This window comes from Egretta garzetta, unplaced genomic scaffold, assembly GCF_000687185.1.
Source record: "Egretta garzetta isolate BGI_Z169 unplaced genomic scaffold, ASM68718v1 scaffold64, whole genome shotgun sequence".
Lineage (NCBI taxonomy): Eukaryota > Metazoa > Chordata > Aves > Pelecaniformes > Ardeidae > Egretta > Egretta garzetta.
The window spans coordinates 4508473-4520133 of NW_009259596.1; the positions used below are offsets into that span (position 1 = coordinate 4508473).

Below are 11661 nucleotides of genomic sequence, written 5' to 3' on the forward strand. Positions count from 1 at the left end.
AAAAGCCAGACCCAGTATTGTTGTCACATGGAGCAAATTTAAGGATCTGCTTGTGTACAGCATTCTCTCCAAGTCCGGTATAGCGCGTCCAAACAGTTGTCAAACTTCTGATGATGTAGGGGTAATGGCCTCGCAAGCTGGGGCGCTGAATTACATAAAATAAACTGGAAGGGAGTGTCCTCTGTATTTTTTGCACTCGACCCCAAAAGAATCTCTTCGAATGAGTATACTTAATTATTTGTTACGATACAATGCTTCCGCAAGCATAAAATCACACTTTGTAGACAGCCAAAACCTTGTGGTTATCTGGGGTGATGGGGGTGGAATATCAGCTGACACAGGTAACCTACAGTAACTGGGGAGTTCACTGCGAACACCAGACTGGCACCACGTACAACCAGCTTGGGTCATGCCTGCCTTTTGCATCAGCTAGACCTGAGCTGGCGCCGGGAATGAAGAGGACTTGCTAGACCAAACACTGCACTCAAGGTGAACTTTTTCCAGGCATTTTGGGTAGTACTGTGCCCGGCTAATAACCCTTCTCCGAGCCCAAAGCATTAGGAAGTTCAGGGACTGGTTGAAGTCCCAAGGGGAGCGGTTGATCCCAGTTTTTCCTGCATTGGATACTGGAGTTTACTCAATAGGGTACGAGTTGGCTCCGTGCGTGGTTTGTTAGACGAGGCTCCTGCAAGCAGCCCTCCAGCTGTTGAAGCAGATTTGATCCTATCTATTTGATGGTTTCTGTAACGGTTGGACTTGATGATCTTAAAGGTCTTTTCCAACCTAAATGATTCTATGATCCTGAAGGCTAAATAGCCATAGCCAAACAGTGCGCTCCTAACCCCAAAAGCCCTGAAGGGTCTGAGCGGGCTGCGGCTTCTCCATCCAGTACTACCGCTCTGCAACCACTAAGAATAAACTGTCCATGGATACTAGGGAAATGACTGTATGTATGGCCGCGTTTATAAACATTGGCTACTAAAAACCCGTGCCCTCTCGGAAGTCATGAAGTTAGCATGAAGCTGTTAAAATCCTGTGCTTTTTGCCTCCTGAGTTTCTGGACTGCGTTAGCTTCCTATGTTCAAACTTTTCTCTGAAACCTTAAGAACTGGGAAAATGTGCATATAAATAGAGACTCGGATTTCATCTAGCGGAACTTCAATAAGATTATTAAATATAGGAGGTGACAACACTGAAAAGTTGGGTCTAATTTAAGCAATGATTGAAAAACACACTAAGCAAAAGTCTCTAATCTGTGTGAAAATGATGCCATCCCTATAAGCAGAATCATGGCTTTTTGTCCTTGATCTTAGAAAGGATAGACAGCGAAAATGTGTCCTAATTGTAACGGGTTCTGGGTCAAGAATGATCATATCTGAAAAAGCTATTGCTAAGATTGTTTCAAAAAATAGTAATAATTGCATTTCTTTTTAAATTTTGATAGAAAGTCTGTCTAAAGTGGTGTTCCCATCTTGTGTCGAGGCACGTGAGCATGCTGCTCAACAGTGATGTCAGAAATACGCACGATGTGCAAATAAAAAGTCACTTCTTTTCACTGCCTACATCAAATTAAATGCTAACAGTAAAGAATAGATTAGAGATTGGAGATGACAAACTTTGATACTTGCAAAAGGATATCCCCATCGTACTGTTCTGTCCAGCTACATGAGGTAACATCCTAGTCGGAGGCAAGAACCCTCAGAATAAGTAGTTTCAAAGGAGCTCAGGGAACAGGAGCTGAACCATTGGAAGGATGATTTGTTTCCAGATGTAAGTGAGTATAAACCAGCTATAAACACAAGTGGTTGGCCAGAGCTGAAGCCTGTAGAAAATAACGTTGCAAAAGAAAATGAGGCGCTGTAAGCTGCTGGCAGTTGTTTGTGAGGCGCCGCGAGCACCAAGGGACCGGCAGCGAAGGCCTCTCCAGTCTTGATGCAGAAGCGGGGAGGGTGTGAGTTGGGTGTCATGCAGGGTAAGGGGAGGTGAGGGCCTCGAACCCTTTTCTTCCCCATTAAATCAAACTAGTTAACAGCATGGGTGGTTTTATTTTTTTTTTTTTTTTTTTTTTTTTTTTTTTTTTTTTTTTTTTTTTTTTTTTTTTTTTTTTTTTTTTTTTTTTTTTTTTTTTTTTAAGAAGCTGTTTTCAATCATTTTAGTCGGGCTGGTTACAGGCCCCCAGGGAAGGGTTTGCAGGTGCGAGCATGGGTGGGCCCATATTTTTGCCGTGACTGGGACCAGAGATGCCTTATCCAGGGACTAGTTGGAAAGCTGAACATTCTCGGCGCGATTGCCTAGAAGGGGAAGCAGCTCATCCTGCTGCAGGATCGGGGGACGATGAAGGACTCGGGGGACACCCACACTGCAGCTATGATGATAGAATAGCAAGAGGTGGAGACCAAGTCTAAAATAAGAGGCATAAGTGTGCATGGGGAGGAATGCAGGCAGTGGCCTGCCGCTTGCAAAATGCGATCACAGAGGCAGCGGCAAGATCACAGATGCAAATCATCCTCGAATCTGGCAAACAAAGAGAGCTCAAACAACATGAGATCTATATTTTTGAATGCACCACTGTTAATACCTTGAATTATGATGGTGGTAAACCAGGCAAGGAAAGAGCTTGAAAGCATTACCTCTGATCATCACCTGGTACTGTTTCTTGACTGGGGAGGAACTCATTTAAAGCAAGTCGGTCCCTGGCCTGTGCGGCTTCAATTCATGATTTCCCATTGGAGGTCCCAGGACTCAGCTCCCTTGTGTTTCCTCTTTCCCCCTTCCCCCCCACTCCTTCTGTGCTTCCATCCTGGGTCTAAAAAGCTGCTGTCATAAGAATTACTGAAGCTAAAAAAATAGTGCTTTGTACCATCTGAAAGCTTCTCGGCCTTGAGTCATGTGGCGGGTAAAAAGCAGTCTGTCTTAAAGATCGGTGGGTTTTAAACCACTGAAACCCACATTTGACCTTAGAATTGGGAGGAGAGGAATGTTTATCATGATAACGGAATTTAAAACCTAATTCCTCCTAGCCTTGTATAATGTACACAGTATTTCAAAAACCGGTACAAGCATGAGTGGAAAGGCTTGTGAATTACCAGAAGAGCTGAGATGTTAAGCACAGGCTGCTGTTTTGGGCAATGTTCTTTATTTATCTGGATAAACATTTCCTTTTCCACTGGAAAAAAGTTGGAAAGGATATAGAGAGTGTGTATTTGTGATACCTGATGGTGGTCTCCAGAGGCTTCATTGGCCAGGATTACACACAGGGCAATTCTATCTAATCATCTTCATTACATTAACAGCTAAGCATCGGCTTCCTTTTTATTTCTTCAGATTTACTTGTGCAAGCTTCATATTGTCCCTGTGACCGGTCATGTGGAATTTAAGATATCTCTGTTGTCAGTTCTCCCCACGCTGTTCATTCCTTGAGCTGCTCCACATGTTTGAGCAGCGCAGCGTCCTAATACCCTGTATAACTGTGTCCCTACCCTACTGTCAGAACAAGTAACTCTGTCATATCCCTTCCACCCGCTCCTCAGAGTGATACCAGTCCGCTCCTTCTTCCTATCCTTGCTTGCTTCTGCTCAGGGAATGCCCTTCCTGAGGCGCTCAGCAAAGCTACAACCCTTTAAAACTTCCCTGAAGACCCACTTCTGTGATGCTTGCAAGAAACTAGCTCAGTAATCTGCTTATCTCTTTCATTGTTTTATGAGTGACTCACTCCTTCCATGGTGCCTGCAAGAAACTTGTTGATTAAATCTAGTCCTCTTGCTCTGTTTTTATCAAATAAAAACGTTGCCGGATTGTGCTCTGTATTTTGGCCTTTGTGGAGATTGGGTGAACTCTAGGATAACTGGATCACCATCGCCTTTCAGATGCCACTCTGTTCTTCCTGCCCATTTGTTGCTGTATCCCTTGTTGCTTCTCATTAGAAACCCAACCTTGTCCTCCAGCTGCCTGCAAATAAAGAGGCTTTGCTCTTCACTTGGCTCTTCATGACTTTAGCAGAGCACCAGATATGTGCAGGAGCCCACCTGCCTGGAGCTGATGATAGGCTCGGTGTATTCACTTGGCAGCCACTGCAGGCACCATCAGTGGTTCTCGTCCCTAGCGGGTGTTTCCTGCCCCAGTCTGCAGGAGTGTCTAAACGCTGTTCCTAAGGAGCTAGCAGCAGCGGCTGTGACTGCTGGCTCTTGTCATCCTACTCCACGCATATTTCATGTTACCTAATTTTTATTTTTGTAACTCCAAAAAAGTTCTGCAAGATAAACGTGTGTGAAAGTTCTCGGCTTGCTGATGCTCTCTTGCAAGCATAGATACTTTAAATAGAGAATTTCGAGGTATTTTAATTGAACACAGTTTTAACACAGTGGATAAGAGTAACAATTTAAAGACATTTTTTTTTCTTCGTAAGAGAAGGTAGCAAACTGAATCTTTTTATAATTTTACTGTGTCATAAGGTAATACATACAGGGATCGTTCTTATTCCTGTGCTAGGTAACAGGCAGCATTTATTTGTGGCTCGTTGTGCTTGCCATGTCTTTCTAATGCACAAAACCCAGCAGGTCTCCCTTTTGTGCAAGTGTTGACCTGTGTATTTAGTGTCCTCTTCAGCGGGGCATCTCCATCTGGGTGAAGTTAAGCACATGCTGTGTGTCGGCAAGATCTGTGGGCCTGAGTGTAAGACGTGTACCCGTTGTTCACTGGCTATCAGCATTTCCCAAGGAAACGGTACGGCCTTGGTTATGTCAACATCCTAATTTGATACCAGTTTTGTGGCAGTAGCGTCTAGCAGGCTAATGGTCACATAGGTAATTGGTATTGCTAGACACAACGGCAGCGTTCCTTTAACAAGTAAAGACTCCAGTTTGTTCAGTAAGACCCAGAGTTTGAATCGCCATATTCCCTACGAGCCTTGCCTCGGAGCTGGAGGCTGGAGCTGCGCTAATAGAACTAATTCTCTGGTTACTTCTCCCGCCATAGGGGAAGGGTTACCTGGGGATGAGCCCTGAACATTATCCTAAGCGTTCGTAATTTGCTAGATGGAAAACAAGAGGACTGTCTCTGCATGCTCCAAGTTACCGCTGGGAGCTGCCCAGGTTGCAGTCCCTCAGTAGAAGGTGAAAGATGACAAAGAAGGAGTAAGACCCCCCAAGAGAGTGCAGGTTTCTCCGATGAAATAGCTGAGAGCTTTGAAGTAGAACATGCCGTCAACGTGGACTTTTTCTTTTCCTCTTCTAGTTCAGCTTATGATACCAAAACAAGACAGAAGGTGGCAGTAAAAAAGCTTTCAAGACCTTTTCAATCACTTATTCACGCCAGGAGGACCTACCGAGAGCTTAGGTTGCTTAAGCACATGAAGCATGAGAACGTAAGTGGAGAGTGAGTTCTTTCACTTCGTATTTTTATGACAAAAGTTTGCAATATGGGCTTAATTTCAGTTAGGTACAACCTTTTTCAAGAAGTATATGCAACGCTCTAGCTACCCAGGATACCTGGACCTAGCCATCACGCATGTAGTGAAGTCACTGGACTTTAAAGTAGAGACTTTCAGGAAAGGGCTGCCTTTTTCTTGAAAAATGATCTAATTTTATCTTGAAGATGTGGCTAATGAAATCCAAACCAAGTGGTCCTACTCTTCTCTTAACTAAAGTAATAAGAGTATTCTGCTCACCACTGTTGGATGCTCTTGAGACTCCAGTCCAGGAAAAAAAGTACCTCAAGCCTGCTTTTGCTGAATTAGGGTTCTGTTGAGAAATGAAGGGCAGATACTCTCACTGTAATTAACAACAGTGTAATATCTAGATGAAAGATAATAGAGCTTCAGGCCCCAAATAATTGAGTGCTATTCCAAGTTGATATGGCAAACAGTTGATTTCAGTGGGAGTATCCACCTGCTTAAAAGGAACTTGATGAATTGAAGCTTAAATATAATGTAGTGGATACAAAAGTATCCTGGATGCTAAAGGATGCTAAAAAAATTCACAACAGAACAAGATAACCCATGGAATTGTGCATAATCTTAAGTGTAACAAGTGTATAAGCCACGTGTCAGCTTTTCTGTAATGAGATGTTACCTTTCCTGCCTTTATTTCTGATTGTCTAAAGTCTTGTTGTAATTAATTTTTGTAGTTAACGTAATTTTCTGTTGGTTGTGGAGATAGCTGAAGGCTGTACCTGTGTAGGCCACCTGTTGTGCCAGTTGCACTAAGTTTTCAGGATGACCATATGTCACATCTTTTTTAAGTTTCGTCCCCAAAATGCTAAGCACTGTCAATACTAATTACATGTTGCTTTGCAGATTTCTAAAAATAAAATGTTGATTCCCTCATCTTTCAGGTTATAGGATTGCTAGATGTTTTTACACCTGCAACATCGATAGAAAACTTTAATGAAGTGTAAGTAAAATTTTAAAATCATTCTGACTAGTTAGTAAGTAAGTAAGTACCACTCGGGTTTCAAAAAGAAAGCACGTCCTTTTCTAATAGACTTGCAGCCACAGTTGGCTTTGTGTGAAGAACCCCGATAAATCTTTCTGCAACTTGTCCACAAAAAGAGGAGGCAGGAGGATGGGCCTCATTTTTGTGCTTTTTTGAATGATAATAAGATTATGGGTATATATACACAAATGGTTTGATGCTGCATAAATGCCAGCAAACTTAAAACATTTTCGGTTCAATTATGTGTTAGCTGTTGATTATTTTTTTCACAGCTAGATGGGATAGTTCAGGAAGGCAGGAAAGTGTTCTGTTGGTTAACTGAGACAAGGTAAATTTAGGCTAGATTCCTGACTAACCTAGGACTAGGTGTACTTTAATGTTACTCAAACATACGATTTATGCTGAGTCCCTCTTGGCTTACATCATACATAGGCACTTAGGTAAGCAATTTAGCAGAAGAAATAGTAATTAATATATTTTTGTCTCCATGGAAATTAGTGGCCAAACCCCTTTGGCTCTGGGGCAAAATTGCAGAAATGAGGACTGGGTATGATAGATGCATACCTTTGTCCCAGCACTGGTTTTGGGAAGGCATCAACGTTTCTGCAAAATTTGTCAAAAAATAAAACTTTCAGTGGGGGCAGGGAGGGAATTTACACAAAACACTCTTATTTCAACCAATCCAATGTTAATCTCCACCATCAGACATCTCGGGGGCCTGCGGGTACCGTAGTTTCGGTGCCTGAAGCTCCCACTTTGATGTTGGGTGAGGCTTCCTATTAATCTCAAAATGCGATGCGTTCCCCCCTTGCTGAACTGCTGTAGTGTGTCACGGCGAAAGCAGGGATAAAAGCTTCTAATGTACCGTAAGGACTTTTCCTTTTCATGATGTTAAATCTCATAGCTGTGATTCTGTTATTAAAGCTCATCGCTGATTTAAAGGGCATAAACTGTGTAGACTTACTAGAAAGTGGAACAGGAACCTATATGGGAGTGTGTAGTTACTCATCAGGTGTGCTGCTTTTAGAAGGATTTACATTCTGCCGTTCTTAACTGAGGTGAGTTTCTTTGTTTTCTTCTCTCTGATTTGTTTTCACAGGTATCTTGTGACAAACTTAATGGGTGCTGACCTGAATAACATTGTGAAGTGCCAGAAGTTAACGGATGACCACATACAGTTTCTCATCTATCAGTTACTTCGAGGTCTTAAGGTACTGGCTGAATGCAGGACTTTTAGAATCAGCAACCGAAACGCTGTGGTAACGACTGGTTCACTGCAGGGACAGTGCTAAAACACTTTCTTTTTTTATGTCTTAAAGGTGCGCAGAGAGCAGCAATAATTTCAGAAATTATCAAATCTTTTTTCTAACCAGAAATAAAATCCCAAGCCTGCCAACGTTTGCAGGCACAATACATGTGAATACTCCCCTTGAACATTTACTTTAGAACCTTGTCTATTTAGGATATTATTGAAGGAGAATCACTTGCTATGTAGTGCCTCCAGTGAGCGTGCTCTGTAGCGCAGTGTGTGGTTTAGACCTGTCACAAGAAAGTAGTGAAAAAACTTCTGAAGAATGTGAAAATGGTAAAGGATGGCGAGGAGCTCACATTTTTGCTTTGAAAGACACGAGCCAGTTTGAAAAACTACAGCCCTGATTTCTGTAGAGAGCATCACGTGGGTGAAAAGATAGAGAAGTTAGCTGGGTTCTTTGGGAAATGCCTGGAAGTAGAAGTCTATCCTAGCAACGTACGATGTTGCACACAAATCTCCTAGGATTTACTCTGCCTGTAAAGTCATTGTTTCCTTTAGTTGTATCAGTTAAATTTTTTACAGTTAGATAACACAGGCGATTGGCGATGGAACTGTAGCAAAATTTTCTTCTGAAAGAATTAAAATACATATCATTTTGCTGACATTAAACATATAAAGTGTCTATAAACAGGAGAAGATGTAGAAAATGCTTCCCATTGCTAGGTGATAAGCATTTTCTCGGACCAGTGTTGATTTTCCCAGGTATGAGCAAAAAGAAAAGAGAGGGGTCAGCTGCTTTAGTAGATAACAGTAATTGATATTTCAGACATGGAAAATAACGGCGTGTTTGAAAGCAAGCTGTGGTAAATACTGGCTCTGAAATACATGATTTTCAGCAAGTCACCTTGTGCCTGAGACTGTAATTCTTATTCATGCATGCAGGTTCTGTCAATTTAAGTGCAGATTTTAGTGAATAAAAATTGCAGAACTGAGTCCTTAATTGCTTTGTCTCATTTGCTTAAGTTAATAGCTTAATTAGGAGGATGGATTCCGGAGTCAATTACCCAGCTTGTGGTTTTGAATATAAAGGCTATGTTGTGTCAGAGCTAAATAATAGTGAGAGTTGTGGTCTAAAGTGAATATTAATTTCAGAAATGCAGTCAGGTGCATTTCTGGCTCTGTTTCGAAGGAGAGGGGTGGACGGTGGCTCGTCTCTTCTGGAATTGAGATTCTCATCTCTCATTAGTCGAAGAACATTCGCTCATACGTAACTCCTCGCGTAACATCTATGCTGGGGCCATTACGACATGTGTCTGCGTGCCTGAGTAAGCTTAGGGAGCGCAGGCTTGGGCGCCCTGCAGAAGCCGTCTGGGCAGCCGAAGCCTCGGCGTGGAGCTGCGTGGTTTGGCAGGCTCCTGAGCTGGCGGGGAGAGCACTGCTGGGTGGCACTGGGAGGAGCTGGCGGCGGCAGCGGCTCCGCAGAGCAGGGACATGGCTCCGTCGGTCGCCAGCGGTGGCTTGGTTTCCCCTTCGTGCAGCCGCTCACAGCTGTTGTGAGGAGCGCTCAGGGGTGGCCCTGCCCTTCTGCAAACAGTGCGTGGGTCTGGAACAAGAAGAATGCCCTTGTGTTTTCTTTGGGTTTTCCCGGTTGATCTACGGGTTTTGCGTGTAATCGCTGCTCCTAAAAAAGAAGGTGAATTCACCCCTAGGGAACAGAAGAGAAGGTTTTCAAGGTCTTCTGATCCTGGTCATTAAGACCATAGATAAATCGGCTGTTAATCCTAACAAGTGAATGACAGGCAATTACAGAGTATGCTCTTCTCAATCTTTGAGTTTTAATGTTTTATGTAAAATAGCAGAGACACTACCTTGCCACTGAAATACTGCTTTGGGTCCCTGCTTCGAAAGTGGTCCTGAAGTAGTGCTGTGGCTTAGGTGGGTATTTTAGTCACTGAGCCTGGGTTCAGCGTTCGCAGTATGGGAAGGTGACTTACGTCACCCAGGAGTCAGCCAGGAGCCACCAGCTCATCAGCGTGGACATCCAGGTAAGACTGGAACGAATTCCAGATGGGTAAGGAACTCTCAACAGAAAAATCACTGCAAGTGCAATCTTTTATGGTAGAAAATAGTCTTCATGGTTACTGTTGTTGAAATATCCAGCTCTGGTTAAGACAAAACAAGGAAGTTTTGAAGTTCATCATACCTCTGTTTGATCTGAAAATGTAGTGTGGCGTAAGGCTTTTCTGTGTACAAAACAATCGATCTCAGAAGCAAAAAGATAAGACAAGTGACTTACACCTTCCTTCACCTCTAACTTCAAATCTTACCCTTCTGTTTTTCTTTTTATTTCACAGTATATTCACTCAGCTGGAATCATCCACCGGGTGAGTTCACTCATTGCGATAATAAAAACGAATGGAGCGTGTCCCTCTGTGGTGCATCAGATGTGTTACTCAGACATAGTTATAATATACTTTGAAAAGTTAAAACTGTACTTGACTAACTTTCTCTGTTCTGCTACAGGACCTGAAGCCCAGTAACCTAGCCGTAAATGAAGACTGTGAGTTGAGGGTAGGTGTCACGCTGCTGTAATGAAGAACATTGTAAAAGCTCTCGAGATGGCAGGTTTCTGAGAAAACAGCAGCTACCATTTTTATATCTGATTCCATTAATTTCAGCTGTTTGCTACTGTTGCTCCTCTGGCATAGAAAATCCATTTCCATGAACACGTGTTTTCTCCCAAATGTTAATTTAGTATGAACACAAGTGTCGTTGCAAAACGTTCATCCCTAGTTCCTCGCAGATGGTACCTGGGCTAATTATTTGGCCCATGAGTGAGTACTTAACTGAGTATATCTTGAAAGTTTGACCTGTGATGTGTATCTGCATCTGCCATGTTTAGATGAAGCCTTGTAACAACTTCAGTTTTTTATCTATAGAGCATAAAAGCTAAATTAAATAAGATATGAAAAAAAGATACCAGTATTACCGGTTACAGGCAGTAAAAAAAAAAAATTAAAAAACCCGTGAAACCCCAACCAAAAAGAACCCTGTAATCCACAGTTCTCAAATGCTGTTTTAACATACACATCTATATAAATACATACCTTTATGTATCTGTGTGATGCGATACTACAAAACAAGCATGAGACTCTCTAGAAGGAAAAGATGTCTTCTAGCTTTCTAAGCCTTTAAGCCTAAGAATGAGAAGTTTAGCATTCCTCCATGGCAGCCAGAAGCAGCTTTCTCCCTGTGACTGAGACTCCGATGTAATCACTTTATTCCAGCTGCAAGGGATTTAAGACAAGATTCCAAATACTACAAGATCAGCAAAAAAATCACAATAGTGACTAAGAGCAGCACAGTTAGGTTCTCGCACTAAGCCAGCTCTGTGCTGAGAAGCTGTAGTTCCTGTTTGGCTCAGTGACACTTGCAGATGCTCAGCAAATTTCATGATTATCCCTTTAATGTCTTCATGCATGTGTGTGCAGCATCTGTGAAATTTTATGGGTCATCTGGGTCTGATCATGCACTCTGAAATCTGTGCTGTATTTTTGTACTGTAAGTACGGGAGACTTTTAATCTTTTTTTTTTTCTATTATTATGGTATCTGTGCACCTCCCTGCCTAGCATTTGTTACACTGCTCTTTGCTTTGCTTATATTTATAGCTTTACTTCCTCTGATACTAAATTATTTTCTAATAGAACAAACTAGTGGATATTTTAAGGTACAGACAAAAAGGAAATAGAAGCAAAAAGAAGGAAAATGTGTGGGTGTACACATTTGACAGAAGGGATCCCGCCAGAAGGACGGGATGTCATCCAAAGAGACCTGGACAAGCTGGAGAGGTGGGCCTGTATGAACCTCATGAGGTTCAACAAGGCCAAGTGCAAGGTCCTGCACCTGGGTCGGGTGCAGTACCCATTGATACCCCAGTATCAATACAGGCTGGGGGAAGAAAGGATCGAGAGCAGCCC

The 11661-nt window shown here is 42.5% G+C and overlaps 1 protein-coding gene across 1 annotated transcript in view; it reads left to right on the forward strand.

Moving 5' to 3' along the window:
- Positions 1-5236: 5236 nt before the first annotated feature.
- The window catches only part of MAPK11 (mitogen-activated protein kinase 11), a 19746-nt gene continuing 13321 nt past the window's right edge, over positions 5237-11661 (forward strand). Inside the window, exons 1-5 of the mRNA XM_035893694.1 lie at positions 5237-5362; positions 6331-6389; positions 7531-7642; positions 10038-10067; positions 10207-10254. Coding sequence (XP_035749587.1) covers positions 5348-5362; positions 6331-6389; positions 7531-7642; positions 10038-10067; positions 10207-10254 — 264 coding nt within the window. The 5' untranslated portion in view covers positions 5237-5347. The remainder of the gene's footprint in view (positions 5363-6330; positions 6390-7530; positions 7643-10037; positions 10068-10206; positions 10255-11661) is intronic.